Below are 18946 nucleotides of genomic sequence, written 5' to 3' on the forward strand. Positions count from 1 at the left end.
CTAGTGTAGGTAGGTGCAAACACCACACCCTCACTAGAATCATGTCCCTGAATGGAGATCACACTGATGCTCCCTCAGGAGAGGAGAATCCTAGACAGATTCCCTCTAGATATGATGCATTCACTTTCCAGGAGATGAGACAACTGTGTACCTCCAGGAGATTAAAACAGGGTTCCAACCCTACCCTTAGACAGCTAGTGGAGCTTCTGGAGGCCTATGATGCTGAAGGAGCTGCCAAGTATGGTGCCATACCTGTAGATAAGGGCCTCCCCTCCACAGAAGAGACCCCTGACTTAACTGATACAGATGAGACAGAAGTAACTTCAGAAGAAGAGGAAGGTAGCAAGACCCCAGTCAGAAGACTTAGTCAGGCTAACTTAAGCTTGCATGGGAGCTTGCATGGAAGCTTCCCTTACAGGCCCCCAAGTAATCTTAAAAAGAGAGATAGGAGGGGTAGATCTCCCTCATGGGACTCTCTCCACTCCTATCACTCAAGAAGCTCCAATGCTTCATCCCACAGGGGGATGACTTCCCCCCAGAGGAGAGAGCATCAGGCCAGAATGAGGGGAGCCAATCTCAGGATTGAAAGGGAAGAACTTGCCCTTGCCAAAGAGAAGCTTGCTCTGGCCAGAGAGCAAAAATTGTGTGGGTCACAACCCACTGGTGGCAGCAACATTCCTAGAGATAGGGATAGGTCTTATGACCATAGAAACCTAAGCAAGATAGTCCCCCCATACAAGAATGGGGATGACATCCACAAGTGGATGAAGTCCAATTGGTCGCACACTGCTCCACCTACCAGCGTGTTGCCCCAAAGAATTGTGGTCCCTGAAGTCAGCGTCGGCGGGTACGCCTATGCCCGAGTCATGAGTGCAAGTAAGTGTAGCGTTAGCCATCCCTGGACACGTGTTTCGAGGTAGTTGCCTCTCGTCAGCAGGGAGTAGGAAAGTGTGTAGGGTTGCTGTGTAGGCTGCTAAAATAAGTGTTTTCAGGTAAAGTACCTCTCGTAGCGCGCAGGTGCGTAACCATGAGCTCGTCAGCTCCACCGGCTCAAGGAGCCTGAAAATTAACTAAAGTCCAATTGGTCGCACACTGCTCCACCTACCAGCGTGTTGCCCCAAAGAATTGTGGTCCCTGAAGTCAGCGTCGGCGGGCACGCCTATGCCCGATTCATGAGTGCAAGTAAGTGTAGCGTTAGCCATCCCTGGACACGTGTTTCGAGGTAGTTGCCTCTCGTCAGCAGGGAGTAGGAAAGTGTGTAGGGTTGCTGTGTAGGCTGCTAAAATAAGTGTTTTCAGGTAAAGTACCTCTCGTAGCGCGCAGGTGCGTAACCATGAGCTCGTCAGCACCACCAGCTCAAGGAGCCTGAATATTAACTAAAGTCCAATTGGTCGCACACTGCTCCACCTACCAGCGTGTTGCCCCAAAGAATTGTGGTCCCTGAAGTCAGCGTCGGCGGGTACGCCTATTCCCGAGTCATGAGTGCAAGTAAGTGTAGCGTTAGCCATCCCTGGACACGTGTTTCGAGGTAGTTGCCTCTCGTCAGCAGGGAGTAGGAAAGTGTGTACGGTTGCTGTGTAGGCTGCTAAAATAAGTGTTTTCAGGTAAAGTACCTCTCGTAGCGCGCAGGTGCGTAACCATGAGCTCGTCAGCTCCACCGGCTCAAGGAGCCTGAATATTAACTAAAGTCCAATTAGTCGCACACTGCTCCACCTACCAGCGTGTTGCCCCAAAGAATTGTGGTCCCTGAAGTCAGCGTCGGCGGGTACGCCTATGCCCGAGTCATGAGTGCAAGTAAGTGTAGCGTTAGCCATCCCTGTACACGTGTTTCGAGGTAGTTGCCTCTCGTCAGCAGGGAGTAGGAAAGTGTGTAGGGTTGCTGTGTAGGCTGCTAAAATAAGTGTTTTCAGGTAAAGTACCTCTCGTAGCGTGCAGGTGCGTAACCATGAGCTCGTCAGCTCCACCGGCTCAAGGAGCCTGAATATTAACTAAAGTCCAATTGGTCGCACACTGCTCCACCTACCAGCGTGTTACCCCAAAGAATTGTGTTCCCTGAAGTCAGCGTCGGCGGGTACGCCTATGCCCGAGTCATGAGTGCAAGTAAGTGTAGCGTTAGCCATCCCTGGACACGTGTTTCGAGGTAGTTGCCTCTCGTCAGCAGGGAGTAGGAAAGTGTGTAGGGTTGCTGTGTAGCCTGCTAAAATAAGTGTTTTCAGGTAAAGTACCTCTCGTAGCGCGCAGGTGCGTAACCATGAGCTCGTCAGCTCCACCGGCTCAAGGAGCCTGAATATTAACTAAAGTCCAATTGGTCGCACACTGCTCCACCTACCAGCGTGTTGCCCCAAAGAATTGTGGTCCCTGAAGTCAGCGTCGGCGGGTACGCCTATGCCCGAGTCATGAGTGCAAGTAAGTGTAGCGTTAGCCATCCCTGGACATGTGTTTCGAGGTAGTTGCCTCTCGTCAGCAGGGAGTAGGAAAGTGTGTAGGGTTGCTGTGTAGGCTGCTAAAATAAGTGTTTTCAGGTAAAGTACCTCTCGTAGCGTGCAGGTGCGTAACCATGAGCTCGTCAGCTCCACCGGCTCAAGGAGCCTGAATATTAACTAAAGTCCAATTGGTCGCACACTGCTCCACCTACCAGCGTGTTGCCCCAAAGAATTGTGGTCCCTGAAGTCAGCGTCGGCGGGTACGCCTATGCCCGAGTCATGAGTGCAAGTAAGTGTAGCGTTAGCCATCCCTGGACACGTGTTTCGAGGTAGTTGCCTCTCGTCAGCAGGGAGTAGGAAAGTGTGTAGGGTTGCTGTGTAGGCTGCTAAAATAAGTGTTTTCAGGTAAAGTACCTCTCGTAGCGCGCAGGTGCGTAACCATGAGCTCGTCAGCTCCACCGGCTCAAGGAGCCTGAATATTACTAAAGTCCAATTGGTCGCACACTGCTCCACCTACCATCGTGTTGCCCCAAAGAATTGTGGTCCCTGAAGTCAGCGTCGGCAGGTACGCCTATGCCCGAGTCATGAGTGCAAGTAAGTGTAGCGTTAGCCATCCCTGGACACGTGTTTCGAGGTAGTTGCCTCTCGTCAGCAGGGAGTAGGAAAGTGTGTAGGGTTGCTGTGTAGGCTGCTAAAATAAGTGTTTTCAGGTAAAGTACCTCTCGTAGCGCGCAGGTGCGTAACCATGAGCTCGTCAGCTCCACCGGCTCAAGGAGCCTGAATATTAGCTAAAGTCCAATTGGTCGCACACTGCTCCACCTACCAGCGCGTTGCCCCAAAGAATTGTGGTCCCTGAAGTCAGCGTCGGTGGGTACGCCTATGCCCGAGTCATGTGTGCAAGTGAGTGTAGCGTTAGCCATCCCTGGACACGTGTTTCGAGGTAGTTGCCTCTCGTCAGCAGGGAGTAGGAAAGTATGTAGGGTTGCTGTGTAGGCTGCTAAAATAAGTGTTTTCAGGTAAAGTACCTCTCGTAGCGCGCAGGTGCGTAACCATGAGCTTGTCAGCTCCACCGGCTCAAGGAGCCTGAATATTAACTAAAGTCCAATTGGTCGCACACTGCTCCACCTACCAGCGTGTTGCCCCAAAGAATTGTGGTCCCTGAAGTCAGCGTCGGCGGGTACGCCTATGCCCGAGTCATGAGTGCAAGTAAGTGTAGCGTTAGCCATCCCTGGACACGTGTTTCGAGGTAGTTGCCTCTCGTCAGCAGGGAGTAGGAAAGTGTGTAGGGTTGCTGTGTAGGCTGCTAAAATAAGTGTTTTCAGGTAAAGGACCTCTCGTAGCGCGCAGGTGCGTAACCATGAGCTCGTCAGCTCCACCGGCTCAAGGAGCCTGAATATTAACTAAAGTCCAATTGGTCGCACACTGCTCCACCTACCAGCGTGTTGCCCCAAAGAATTGTGGTCCCTGAAGTCAGCGTCGGCGGGTACGCCTATGCCCGAGTCATGAGTGCAAGTAAGTGTAGCGTTAGCCATCCCTGGACACGTGTTTCGAGGTAGCTGCCTCTCGTCAGCAGGGAGTAGGAAAGTGTGTAGGGTTGCTGTGTAGGCTGCTAAAATAAGTGTTTTCAGGTAAAGTACCTCTCGTAGCGCGCAGGTGCGTAACCATGAGCTCGTCAGCTCCACCGGCTTAAGGAGCCTGAATATTAACTAAAGTCCAATTGGTCGCACACTGCTCCACCTACCAGCGTGTTGCCCCAAAGAATTGTGTTCCCTGAAGTCAGCGTCGGCGGGTACGCCTATGCCCGAGTCATGAGTGCAAGTAAGTGTAGCGTTAGCCATCCCTGGACACGTGTTTCGAGGTAGTTGCCTCTCGTCAGCAGGGAGTAGGAAAGTGTGTAGGGTTGCTGTGTAGGCTGCTAAAATAAGTGTTTTCAGGTAAAGTACCTCTCGTAGCGCGCAGGTGCGTAACCATGAGCTCGTCAGCTCCACCGGCTCAAGGAGCCTGAATATTAACTAAAGTCCAATTGGTCGCACACTGCTCCACCTACCAGCGTGTTTCCCCAAAGAATTGTGGTCCCTGAAGTCAGCGTCGGCGGGTACACCTATGCCCGAGTCATGAGTCATGAGTGCAAGTGGATGACTGCTTTGGAGAGGGCCTGCAAAGTACTGCAGGTTCCCCAGAGTCACTGGGTAGCTATCTTGTGGCTCTCCTTTTCTGACAAAGGTAGAGACAAGCTCCTCACAGTTAGTGATGAGGATGCTAACAATTACAAAGTCCTGAAGAGTGCTCTGATAGATGGGTTTGGCTTAACCACTGAGCAATATAGGTTGTTGTTCAGAGACACCCAGAAGACACAGACACAGGACTGGTCTGATTTTGTGGATTGTGCCACTAAGGCTTTGGAGGGTTGGTTAACTGGCAGCAAGGTGCAGGACTGTACAGGATTGTACAACTTGATTATGAGGGAGCAGATCCTTAGTAATTGTCAGAACCAGCTTCTCCATCAACACCTGGTAGACTCAGATTTGACCTCTCCCCAAGAATTGGGAAAGAGGGCAGATAAATGGGTCAGGACCAGGATTAGGCCTAAAAATCAGGGTGGTGACCAAAAGAAAGATACCACCAAGCCTCAAGAGAAGGGTGGGGAAAAAACAAAAGAGAAATCTTCCTCAGGGCCCCAAAACTCCACACAGGGTGGTGGGTCCCAAGCTCCCTCCTCTACCACAGTTAAAAAGCCTTACTGCCATGAGTGTAAAACTCCTGGGCATTGGAAAACTGACAGCAGTTGCCCAAAGGCTAAAAACAAAACTGTTCCTCCAATTACTCCTGTCACACCATCTATTACTGTCAGCAGTAATCCCCCAGGTGGTGGGAGTGCCCCCAAAAATTTGGTTGGGTTTTCTTGGGGAACACAGGGGGACCCTGGCTTAGCCAATTCCCCTACAGCAGCTACTCTTGTCTGTGATGGTGGCATGGGGTTTGCCAACTTCACTGCCTGTCCCAACACTTTGGGTAGGTACAGACAGGAGCCCTACATCAATGGTAGAAAAGCTGAGGCCTACAGAGACACTGGAGCTAGCATCACAATGGTGGCCCATAGGCTAGTTCCCTCTGAGCAGCTTTTGCCTGGTTTCTCATACCAGGTAACTAACATTGATGGCAAACAGAACAGTCATCCCATGGCAGAGGTATGTCTCAGCTGGGGAGGTGTCACTGGCCCTAAAAGGGTGGCAGTGTCCCGAACCTTGCCTGTAGACTGCTTACTGGGGAATGACTTAGAACTCTCAGCTTGGGCTGGAGTTGAACAAGACACCCATTCCAAAATGGTAGGCCTTTCAAAAAAGGGTAGTGGGGTTGTGCCAGCCACAACCCCTGTCCAAGTAGATGTCCTCCCTGAAAAGGTTGGAAGGGCGGTGGTAGCCACAGCCCAGGCAAAGACAGACTTCCCTGTAGAGACTGGCAGAGCTGTGACAGTCACAGCTCAACCCCAAACTGAGTGCCCCCCTGAAAAGGTTGGCAGGACTGTAATGGTCTCAGTCCATACTCAGACTGACATAGGTGTAGTGAAGCCTGAAACTATGGATTACTCCACACAAACAGAGAGTAGTGGGGAGGACGAAAAGTCTCCCTCTCCCCAGACATTAGGAAAAGGTCAGCCTCCTCAGGGATCTGACCTCACCCCTTGTGAAGGAACTGCCCCAGAGGTAGCCAGGCCTGGCCTGGCAGAGCCTCTGATGTCAGTGGCCCCTTCCAAGGTGGGACCCAGTCTGGTGCAGGTAGCCTGCCTCTCTCTACCCTGCCTCAGTCAGACCAGGGCTGCAGAGGTCAGGGAGGCCAGTGGACCCCAAGAGGGCCCCTGTCCACAAGAACCGCCCCCCCCATCAAAAGAATGAGGATTGCCTGGCTAGTAGCCCTAGCCAGGTGAGGGTTAAAAACATTCCTGAGGGATCTCCTTTACAGGTAGTTAGGGACCTCCCCCAGAGGGATTCTGTTGGGCCCAGGCAAACATGGGACCTTAGGGCCCCAAACCTGACCTGTCCCTCCAGTAAGCCCACAAAAGGGACCCAGCCTCCAGCTTTAGGTAGCCAGAGGCTGACCCTGAGAGCACAGTGCAACTCAGTTAAAGAAAGAAAGGCATCCATGGTGGAGGATGATTGGAGGAAGCTGAGGCCTCACTTTGAGGACACTCACTTCAGTACTCCATCTCAACACCAGCCTTTTACTTTGCAAAGACACACCAAAGGTAGAGATTCCCTATGGTGGAGACCCTATGATACCTTTAGGGTGAGGGATTGCTTAGTGGACCATGAGACAGGGGGTAACCATGCCAGTGCTGGTTCTTCCTTATATGGCCACTTAGGCAATAGAGGCTTACCTTGTCAAGGACAGCCTTATCTCCATTTGTTTGGGGGGCGGTTGTGTAGGAAGGTGGATATCTGACTATGGTTACCCCCAACTTTTTGCCTAGTGTCTAGCTGGTTTTTCGACTTAGTTGGCCTGAGATCCTGCCATTCAGGGTCTCAGGCTGTCTGCTCTCTCTTTAAAATGGACTCCATGTACCCTAGGTACATACCCAATTGGTAAGGATCACCTTAATGGACCCTGTACAGTGTACCCTAGGTACCCAGGGCATAGGTGTACCCTAGGCCTCCCAGGGGCTGCAGCATGTATTTATGCCACCCCTGGTCTGGCCTTCCAATCAGACACAACTGGCTGATCACTCAGCTGGGGCAAGGTTGTGTAATCACCCCTTGCTTAGATATAGTATACCTATAGCTACCCTTATATATAGACACATGTGTACCTATCAGCCACTCCTATGGCAGGCCTTAACAATCCTGGAGTCAGAGTGCTTGGTAACATGTGAGATGGTGCTCTAGCATGAGCTGAGCCTGTCTGCAGCTTTCGGAACCATGTCCTTATAGCTGTTCTATGATATAGCCTACCAAATACTCTTAAAGTGCCTTATAATCTTAAACGGTTATGGCAACTATGGTTTGGCTTTATCAAAACATGTCGTGTAAGGTGTCTAACACTTTGGAATAATACCCCCATCCCATTTCTGGTGATGAGGATATTATTCCTCCCTTCTAGAGGGAGAGACATGTTAAAATCCTACTTTGCTGTTTAACTCTCACCAAAGCCTCAGCACCACAAAATGGATGCTGCTGCCACAGACACGAGTCTGACCTCCTGCTGCTGGGAGCTCTCCCAGCCAGGGAGGCCTGGACAATAGGTTTCCTGCTTGGGGAGGTGCTAGCACCTCCCCAGACAGACTTTAGTGTATTGGGGCAGGGAGGGCTGAAAGGAATGAGACATGCCTGGGGCACACAAGGTGCTCCATGCATAGTCCAGTTCAAACCGGTGCTGGGGCACTCCAGCCCCAGCTCTGGCGCGAAACTGGACAAAGGAAAGGGGGTGTAGCCACTCCCCTTCCTGGTCCCACTCATAGGAGGGACCTTGCAGGTAGCCCAGCCCACTAGACCAGTATATTAGTAGCTAGTTGGGCCCTGCTAGATTAGATTATCCTGAACCTGCAACTTGAACAGAAACTCTGGACCTTCGACATTCGACGAAAGAAGAAGACTGAAGAATCTCCCTTGTGGCCAAGGAGTGGCTATCCTGTGCAAACAGGCACCATCAAGAGACTACCCTTTGCTTTGCTGAAGTTCTACGAGGGACCGACTGCAGAGCCCGACCAGAGCCTTGACTTCCAGACTTCTCCGACCCTGATCCACATCCACAGCCGAGCTGAGATCCGTAGAGACGACGAGAGACGTGGGACCGGCTACCTGGGAAAAGTGGCGAGTATCTTCCAGCACAACTTCTGAGGTACCCTCGAAGTTGTGCACCGGGGATTGAGAAGCCCCAACCCCAAGCACCATCTGCACCGAAGATCAGCCCCCCACACTCCACGAGTCCTGCGTGGGGCCCTTCTGCATTTTCCTGCTTGCCGCGTCTGTCCGGTTGCTGGCCCGTTGGCTAGCGGCCTTTGCGACGACACACTTTTAAATCTTCACCGCTGGTTTGGCTCCTCCAGACTGGCTCCTGCTCCTCTGCCAAAGAGAAGCACCCCAGACCTTCCTGGTCTGCACCAGAAGCAAGTCCTCCATTCTTCGTGGGTTCCGCTTGCCAAGGCTTGGTGAGTCCTAGTTCGACTTCGACACTGCCGCCAGCAAGACCCTTCATGGGACAGCTCGCCTCCTGGTCCTGGTCGTCCTCGATGTCTCCTGGTACCCGTGGCTGCTGCGACAAGCTTCACCTCTTCACCTGCAATCTTCACGACATCGCCTGGTTCCTTCCTGGTTCCACGTGGTCACTGGCTAGTGACCCAGACTCTGTCCCTTCTGCTTGCAGGTATCCTCTCTTCTTGCTCCCAGCCCTGGGATCCACCGGACACTCTTCACTGACTGCCTGTCAGCAACTTTCCTTCAGGCATCCATAGAAGTCCACGACGAAACCCGACGCAAGTTCACACCTATGCACCCGCAGCCTGTGGGCTAGGTAACTTGGGTACTTCGGTGCTCACAAGGGTATTGACTATCCTAGGGTCTAGTTTCCGAGTCTCGACTTTCTAGTTACTCCAGAAGTGTCCTAAAACTGCTTATTTCTAACTGCTAGAGATTCTATCGACTTTTACGCATTACGCGTGAGTGTTTCCACTCTGCACCTGAATCCCGCGGGCCTCCCACTTCCTAACTGTTGGTAGTGTAGTGTAGCCCCAGCGATTCCCTAGGCCTAGGCCTATTTTATTTCCGTGACAGTGTTCCTCATACCACTTCTTTAGTATATGGTTTGCGTGGCCCCTAGGGCCTAACTGTATTACTTACCTGTGTGACTTAATGTATGCTTAAATAAGACTGTGTTGTACTTACCTCGAATCTCATAAAGAGTGCTGAGGGTTTGACTAGAATAAATACACTTTATTTTATATATATACCTGTTGTGGTGTCCTTTCATTTGGTATTCAAGGGATTATATATGGTATCACAGCTGGCTTCACATGCCATTCAGAGTTTAGCCTAAGACTGCTCTTGTCCATGCTACCACTAGGATAGCTGGTCTATAAGGTTGACTTTACAACCAATCACCATAAGGGTTGTTTGGACTGATATAAGGTATACACTAGAACTAGTGACATCATACATCAGGCCAACTTCTCACAAGGCTATCCACCCAAGATGGAGCTACATAGAGTGAATCTTAATAGGACCGATTTACATGGTAGCAATCGAGAAAATCTGGCATGGATCTGGCCAGCCTGGGTGAAGACTGAACATCCCTGTTGTATGTGTTATATCTGTTCATGAATGTCACAATATCTGAGTCGACATGTATGTGGTCCAGGCTCCACATTTCCATATCGTGTAACTGCTTGTGCATCTCAGTCTGTTTCTGGGAATAGACGTGGAGTTGTTCTATCTCACATATGAAGCCTTTGATAAAAGCATTACAATAATGCATATAAGTGACTCCATATCATCAAGGGCACGATGCTCACGTTCGGGGCTTTAATTAACAACAATGAATTGTGGAATTGTAGTTCTGGTGTACTTCAGTTGTTTCAAACGAACTAAGACAGTTGAAAATGATGATTCGTTATAGAAAAGCCCAGGACTGACGCATTGCATCCTTGGTGGTATGGAGCCATTTGGTAACCTTACGTTAGCATGGTAGCCTTAAATCTAGGAGTACGTGTGTGTTCCACTGGGTCCAACGTTCACTCCTTTGTAATTGTTCTCATGTTTCTTTTTGGTTTCAGCCTCTTCGAAAGCAGTACCCATGTCTTCCTCAACCAAAGCTTAGGTGTGATGATGAGCTGATGCGCTGTCAGAGCTTCCCCCATCTGCAGCTCCCGTACATGCTCCAGCGGACGGCCATTTCAGGTGAGCCCAGCTGCCCCAGCTGGCGGACATCTTGTTCTCCAGACCCCTCTGAGGATTTAAACATCTGTCACCACCCTGATCCCTGACTGAGTCGGGCTTGCTCTGCACAACCTCACCCTCCTTTGTACCATTCACAAGTATTGAAAAGAAATAATTGGGTAATTACTTAGAAATAAAGCCTACCGACCTTTAAGAGTTATGAAGAAAGAATTGTTCATACGGATCTTAAAGAAAAACCATAAAAGGACAAAATATTACAATATTTGGGCTTGTTTCATGGTGCGATGTGGGTACTAAGGCATGTGCAAAGTGGGCCTCTGCAGACGTACAGAAGATACATTGAATTTTATTTATTTCCTTGCAAATAGCGCCCATAAAAACAAAGGAAAACACCCCAATTCACTCATAGCAATATTAATGACGACAATAACTTCTCGTTGTAAAATATTTTGACACCTAAGTCCACAGCACCTCTGTTGGGCAGGAATGGGAAATGCACTGCACCACACTCCCTAGGATTAATACTGTGCCAACGATGCCCCGACCAAGAATGACCTCGGGAATATTATAGATATCAATAAAGCACGTACATGCGCTGTTACTTTGTATGGTGCCGGAGTTTGGGGTTGTTCAAATACCAAGAACATGTTATTGAAACGAGTGCTGACAGTCCCTAAAAGCACCGCTGCTACTATTTGTCATAATGAATTGGGTGTAACCCCATTGTCCTTTTGCATACAATTAGCACCCTTGATGCTATGGTACAATCTTTGGGTAAGAGAGGAAACAGTTCTCAACCACGCTATAATCTTGGATTGTCTGAAATTGGACTGTGTGAGAAAAATCCCTTGGATTACCCACATACAAGATCAATTGGGGAAGTTGGGACTGGTTGACTGTTTTGATACACCTGGAAACATAGCCAAAATCCCAAAGAGCCAAGTTAAAAACAGACTTTCTCTCCCATTTGTACCAAGTTAGAGATAGTCAAGAGCTGTTTAAAAAAAAAAGGGTTGTCGAGCACTCGCTCTTAGTCAGCTCTCTAGATATCTAGTGCTACCTTTCCTTTTACTTCATTCATGCCAAAATATTTTATCTGATTAGGTTTAGGATGGGTATCTCTCATCTGTTGGTCTCATACCCACGAGATGCACATTGTGATGCTAAATTAGAATTGTGCCCATGTGATTCAAAGTCTACACAGAGCACTCTGCACTTTATGTTTTTTTGCAAACTTTATACCACCCCAAGAGGTGTTTTTTTAATAACACTGTTAAAAAATTTAAATATAAGAAAGTGTCGGCCCGCATTACATTATTTACTCCTTTTAAACGATTAATTTACCTGTCTGATGATTCATAAGTATATTTCTACTGCTGTACGGCTCCGGAATATCATTGGGAAATGACTCTTTGTGCACTGATTATGCTGACTAAATTTTTATGTGTCAATTCTTTTGAAATGTTGTTTTTAAGATGTATTCTTTTATGGCTGGCAGGCAGCCAAATAAAGATTTCTGACTGACTGACTGACCTTGGAGAAGGGTGGACTCACCCATAGTGCAGGCACAAATCATACACCACAGTCATGCAAAACCTGCCAGATATCTTTGGAGAAAACATGATCCAGCAGCCTCTTCATCATCGCCTGTGAAACTGAAGGGTGCTCATGTCTTCAGGAGATACTCTATGAAGGGTGTCAGGTCACTGAGTGGTCAGGACTGTAAATTAAGCAAAATCAAGGCCCTTTTTCATAGTATAAATATGGGTGGAAACGATTTAGGTTATGACCAGGAACAATATCATGAAGTCTATACGGTGAATACTTTAACAACACAAAGAATCCACGGGTCTACACCGATCTGTCAAAGAAACACAAGCGGCAAAACAGCACAGAAAAAGAAGAGAAGAAAAGAAGTCTTCTTAAAAAGGGCCAAGTCCCATCACCCACCGAGGTGGCATGCTTCATCATCTGGGACCTCCCATAACCACACCTGGTGTGGTTATAGAGCTACAACTCCTTAAATTTACTGTAAAAAGGAGGAGCTCAAGGATGTTTTAGTTGTTATAACAGGGAGGATCAATCTCTCAGGATGAAAGAAGACTACCATCAGTGTGATGAAAAAAGATGCAGTGTGTACTAAATAAGTGATTTAAAATTGATTACCATTGGAAAAAATATTTTATTCAATATCCAGTGGCGTCAAACTAAAAAAAGAGCAGGAATTTTAGGGGAACCGTGTCCACAAATATTATAGGAACACGTCCTCATTGGTCAACATGTTTCAGCCAACCAGTGGCTTTCGTCAGGACCGCATGTTAACACTACTGCAATATGTGAATACGTGGTCAGTAAAAGAAGGGAACAATACAACCTACCCAAGTACCTACTTATCTGAAGTAATGCGGCACTGTAGGAATGTGATTTAATCACCTGTAAGATAGACAAAATGGTGATAAAACAATAATGAATAATATGTGCTGTATAGCGCCAATCGTGTTCAATAACAAAATTCAAATGTATCTTCTAAACATTTGTCGAACAAGCCAACTGCGTTGTCGTCTTACCCGTAACAAATCGGGGATGCGTCCTCCACTCCTGGTTACAACTCAGGCGTGAGGCAACGCTCTAAAAAATAAGAGAGAACAAACTGATACCCAGGGAAACGGAGGATTGTTTGCTCATTACTACAAGCCAAAACATGCTTGATCATAAAAACGAATGTGGGTGTGTTGCAAGACTCAAGACATTCAATTCGCTCACGCCCGTGTGGATAGCAGATATTAAACTATCACAATCAACGAGTCAGAAAGAAAAGGCCAAATAGATATTGACCCACAGTGATTTAAGTGCCGGGACAAGAGCGACAGTATCTTTACACGTATGCCCTCAGTCTAATGCATCTAATGGCCAATTCGCAAGCATTGTTCGGACAACATATCCGATCTCCCGGATATTCTAACACCGCACTTAGAGCTGGCTTACCTGTCCGTCGTTACCCCGGACCGTCTTCTCAGTTGTACCGAGCGGTAACCGGAACAGTTCAAGCCTACCCTCTTGAAAGGTTGGCGGTGTGTTTCGATGGACGTTAGACGCCTAACAGACGTCATCATTGACAACACTGTCACATGATCGAGTCTTCGTACGTCTGTTTACGTCAAAAAAACGTGTGTAAAGCAAAGCGTGTTGGGTAGTGTAGTGCAATAGATCGTATGGCTAAAACTGGATTGAATCTGTATGTATAGCAAGCGTGTTATCCATTTAGGATGAATTACATGACAGACTAAACGGAACGTTGCTACCAGTATAGCACATGCGAGGACTAGCATACTCTTTTGGAATGAATTGTTCAACAATCTGGACTTCACTTTGCGAACCTATGTAGCACAAACGGAGGACTAGTGGGCTCAGTCAAAGTCATTCCATCAGCTAAACATGAGTCATAGAGGCTCCCAGGTTGAATCAGCGTGCTAGTTACTCACACTATGGATATCATGTATAGATATATTGTGCACTGACCAAAATCACAGGAAACATAGAGGCTCAAACATTCCTAGATGGAAAAGTAAAGGACCAAGTGCTAATGTGCAGTTACTGTAGCACAGAAAACGAGTGAGTAAACTACAAAATGACCCCGATAGAAATGCTCAGGTATGTGAGCACAAATTATATTTCACAGACTCAGTGAATGAAAGCCAAGGATTCGAAATCTCATAGCTCGTCACTGGAACAGTCACATGAAGCAGAGACACAATATCACAGTGAGGTCCAAGGAATTGCCTCATTCAGCCCGACCGTGTCACTTTTCAATTTGAAAACCCACCGTTGTTCTTTTTGGAACAGAAATTTGGAAATATCAGAAACATGGGACGGGATAAATGGTTGCTCCAGAACTGTCCATTTAACATCGTCAGGTCTGTGTTTTAGTTCCAGAAAATGTCTAGTGAGGCGGGTTGCCTGTCTGTGGCATCTAATGGTACTTTTATGTTCCATTATCCTCAACTTGACCTTCCTGGTGGTCATACCCACGTATCTCATTTCACAGGGGCAAGTGATAAAATAAATTACCCTCTCGCTATTACAGTTCGTATGTTTCACCTGCCTCCAGGGCTTGTTTGTCCCAATATCAATTTCTGTGGTGTGTTGCGTATGTGCACATGCCGCACAGTTGCCACAAGCATAATGCCCTTGGATAGGTGGCATATTCCATAAGGTGTTAGTAGGCGTGTGGACCAAAGTGTCGCGCAGATTAGCACTTCTTTTAAAAGAAAATAGGGGGGGTCTAAGATGTTCCTGTCCTACATTCAACATACGCCAGTGTTTGCCTATTATTTTCATAAAGTGGTTTGAATGAGTGCTAAATGTTTGTACACAAGTCAGTCTGTCCACAGGTGCCTTAGATACAGGCGGTTCTAGTAGGGCTTCTCGATTGTTGTTACTAGCCCGCTTGTACGATTGTCTGATAAGTTTAGAGGGGTACTGTCTGGCCTTCAAATTATGAGAGAGGACATCCGCATGTTCTTTAAACTTGCTGGGAGTAGAACAGTTCCGCTTCAGTCTGAGAAACTGCCCAAAGGGGAGCCCTGATCTTAATGACTTGGGGTGAAAACTGTCATATGACAAGAGGGAATTCCTCGCCATAGGTTTAGTATACAGCTCGCTAAATTCCCTGAGACCCCATTATAAATTGTTTTTTTCTATACGGTGAATACTCCTAAGTGTGACCTGTAGGCTGATTGGAGATTGCCATCAGTTGCTCAAAAACCCATGTAATGTGTAGTAGGGACCAGTGGTGAGGCTGGCAGATTGAGTGGAAACACAATGCACCACACACATATGTGTAACGGGAGATGGTAGAACCTGGTCAGTGCTTGTTGAGATCCCGCGGTGCTGGGACGGCTAAAGAGATGGATCACACGAGGAATAATGCCAAAGTTCTCTTTGGATGACTTGGGCACCTGTATTAATTTTAGCAGTATTAATATTATTACTGCCAAAGACATTAATCCATTGCCATCAACAGGAAAATTGTTGGAAAAGTGTCAAGATCACCAATGTTTTCTAAACTACGTCTACAATGAACCTAGATCCTTTTGAAATTAAGGAAGGGTATGAATGGAAGACCGCTTTTACCACTTGAGACAGTTTGAGTATAATATCGCACCATTCAACACTTGCTTTGAACAAGCTGCATATAAGTGATGCAGTATTTATAGATTTCAAAATATTCTGGGTGGCTTTCTGGTCAGAGATCATTCATGCAATTGATTGTCAAACGTAGATAGGAAATTTGCCCCCAAGTTAAGGGTAAGCCACAATGCTGCAACACTTTGATGAAAGGGGGAAGATGATAGGATTCCTGCATTCCGCCTGTAGACCACACAGTACCAATGACCAGGTGTACTACAGACAGTAATAAGAGGGGAGAGAAATGAGCACGGTTCAATGGTTCTTGGAAGAAACATTGCATCGATGAAGAAAAAATAATTTAAAGTTTTGCAGTTCCCTATTAAGACTCCATGCATTCTCAGAAACCACCCTAATCTAATTTTCTTATTGTAATTCATATCAATAAACACGTATTCATGTTGTATTTGTATACCACAAATCATGCCTATTCTACAGGGCCAAACATACAGTAAATGAGTGGAAGGGAACCTGAGTTAAGAGCTGAGGACGACTGTTGTTTCATTGTGATGTAGTGTCCTTTAGACATGTGTCTTCGGCTCTTTCCTAATTTGAAGGGTTGTTGAGGAGGTGATGGATGAAGGGGTGTCGTTGCAGACCCTGAGTGCATTAATGCAGGTGGTTTTTTGCCTTTATTTTAGTTTTATGCACCTATGATTGTCTAGTCATGTGGGGTGTCCTGGCTGTAGTTGTGCTAAGAGCCAGAGAGGGTGTTGAGCGAGTCACATGACAGGCAGGTAGGGCAGTCTTATTGGCTTACAGTATGGGATATAAATTTTCCAAATCCCCCCACATGATTTTGAAAGCATTCACCCATGTCCTCGAATACTTCTGAAGATAGTACTGATGCACACAACAATCATGCATGTGCTCTTAACTCCACTACAGTTACGGCTTGTGACCCATCATGAGCATGACTACTGTTAGCTCATTGGATTACGCAAGTCAACAGTGGGGGTAACGTTGGATAATAAGAAGCAGCACAGGTCCTTTAACTTTAACCTGCAGCGGATTGGTGGCCTACTGACCTCACCTGTGTTTGTTCATCATGTGCAACTGGGTATTTCCTGGTATCCTGCATGTGTGGATGCCGCATACATGTGTGATGCAGTATGTGTACACCAAGATACATAACAAGCTTGTCTTCCATCGATGAAGGGGGAACAGCGGAATCTAGTTTGGGATCTCCAGTTTAAAGATCATGTCCAAAATGGATGACAAGTGATGTGCATTGCTAGCATTCCTGTAGCTTTATTGAGCCACACTCATGGGCATGAGAGGGCTAGCAACAGTGGGCGTGAGAGGGCTAGCAACAGTGGGTGTGAGAGGGCTAGCAACAGTGTTCTCTGTGAAAATGCAAGGATAGCCTTTTTCCATGTCCTGCTCTTTCGTTCCTTTCCGGTGTTATTCCTGTAAGGTTGATAAGAGGTGTAAGAGAATTCAGGACAGCAGTGTCTTTATAAATTCAGGGATAGCCTTTTGTCATGTCCTGTTCATTTGTTGCCTAAAAGGGGTGGTTTCCAAGGGTGTAATTAGTGCAAAGCATGAAGGCTTCCCTCCCTTTTGTGCCCATGGTTTGGGTCTCTCCTAGCAGGATGTTCCCAGTCACACACCATTTTCATTTTAACTTGAGAAGACAAAGACTGTGCTGGTAGAATCCACAAACCCCATCTGCACATAGGGTATAAGAAGGGGGCTAAATCCAAGTCACTGTCTGCTTCCCAGCTAGGTGAGGGGACGGTGCTATTTTCTAACTATAGTCATTTTGGCCACTCACGTCCGTTATCACTTATTTTCAGACCCGTCCATTGTGCGGCTCCTTCAGCTCGGTTCGGGCCACCGTGCGCATATTCTGTTCCTGCACGCAAATCCAAGGTTATTGTCGCCAATTTACTTTTTCTTAGCACTCCATGTGTTCCCGCACTTCAATCCACGGTCACCCACCACTAAGCAAGCTCCGTTCTATTGCTACTAATTATTGGTTGTTTGTTAAGCGCAGCTCTGCATGACTACAACAGCGCCTTCACTGTTACATGAATTTTGGTTCACGCAGCTTGTTCCAACAAACACCGCACCTCGCAACCCATCACGGCATCACTAGATTTTGCCGCGCACGTTTTTACCTGCTCTCTGAGTAGGACATATTTGACCTTGTTTTAAACCTTAACAATGTTGCTTGCCAAATACCCTTGTCAACCACCGCCTTGCATGAAATTAAATACATTTACTAGCCGCACATTGTACAGTCTGTTCTTGTAGCCGGTCACAGTTGACATCCTCATTGTTCCACACAAGTAACTAATTCGTCTGTGTCCGGCCTTTTAACTCTTATGCAACTTCACGATCACAGGTTATTCCATCCACCTTCACAGTGCACTTGCCTGACACAAGGGCTGTTGCCAGCAGTTTGTACTAGGTTGTACACTCCGTATTAGACACCTCCTAATCTCCTTCCCCTCTCCATTTTCCACAGGCACTTTTACTATTCAGGCTTGTAACTCTATCTGTCCTGATGATGATCCTACTATTGTTTTAAAAGGATCGAAACGTCGCTGACTAATGTAAACAGTATGCACATTAATCCAATGTGATAAAAGTAGTGCATTTACTGTTTTTTCTAAGCTTGCCACAATCATGCTCAATATTCCACAAGCTACCCTTGTCTTGCCTGAAATGTTTTTGTCTTAAATGTACTTGTCATGTGTTTGTGTAGGATGCAGGACTGTGTCCCACTATATTGATGTGCTCTTATTTGTGTTTGACGTTATTAATTTATTAAATTGAATGTCTGGCTGGACACTCGCAATATAGCACTGATTCTAGTCTATATTTATCCTATTCACCATTGTTCTGTTTAAGGACTACTGTTCTAATATAAAACTGTCACCCAAGGTCCTTATCTACCTTTTGGGTTCCCTTGTTTTCTTGAAAGTACAGATATGTTAGGGGGCTCGAACTATGTTTTTATTAGCCCTGCCTTTGCCAAGGGAATCATGGCATACGGTGTTGTTGGATTTTCTCACACATCTCCAAGTATCTCAGTAAACCACCTCTGTCCTGGTGGCTGTGGACCGTCTTGTAGGGACAATAATCCACAGTTGGTGAGGACAGTTGTTCCTCCCATTTGTGTTTGACTTTTTTTGTCTGAGCGTGCTCGTTTTCCTCAGTGCTTAATTTGAGCTGGTGGTTTCCAGTGCTCAGCACCAGCACTTAATCATCAACACTGGCGCTTTTCATGAGCACCAGTTAAGGACACATTTATTTACCGGGAGATTAGGTGATTTGCCCAGAATCGCAGGATGTTTAGCTGACACTGAGACCCGAACTTGGTTCCCCAGGTCTGAATTACGTAGCTCTGGGCATTCCGCCACATCCTCTCCCCACTTTCATGATTAGTAGTTGTTTCTGTTGTAGGCGGCACTAACATGAGAAATGGGCTGGTGCAGGCTG

At 47.1% G+C, this 18946-nt stretch overlaps 1 protein-coding gene across 1 annotated transcript in view; it reads left to right on the forward strand.

Moving 5' to 3' along the window:
• The window catches only part of LOC146868408 (uncharacterized), a 153559-nt gene that overhangs the window by 75427 nt on the left and 59186 nt on the right, over positions 1 to 18946 (forward strand). Inside the window, exon 5 of the mRNA XM_085624116.1 lies at positions 10186 to 10309. Coding sequence (XP_085480242.1) covers positions 10186 to 10309 — 124 coding nt within the window. The remainder of the gene's footprint in view (positions 1 to 10185; positions 10310 to 18946) is intronic.

This window comes from Triturus cristatus, chromosome 1_2, assembly GCF_964204655.1.
Source record: "Triturus cristatus chromosome 1_2, aTriCri1.1, whole genome shotgun sequence".
NCBI classification, from domain to species: Eukaryota; Metazoa; Chordata; class Amphibia; order Caudata; family Salamandridae; genus Triturus; species Triturus cristatus.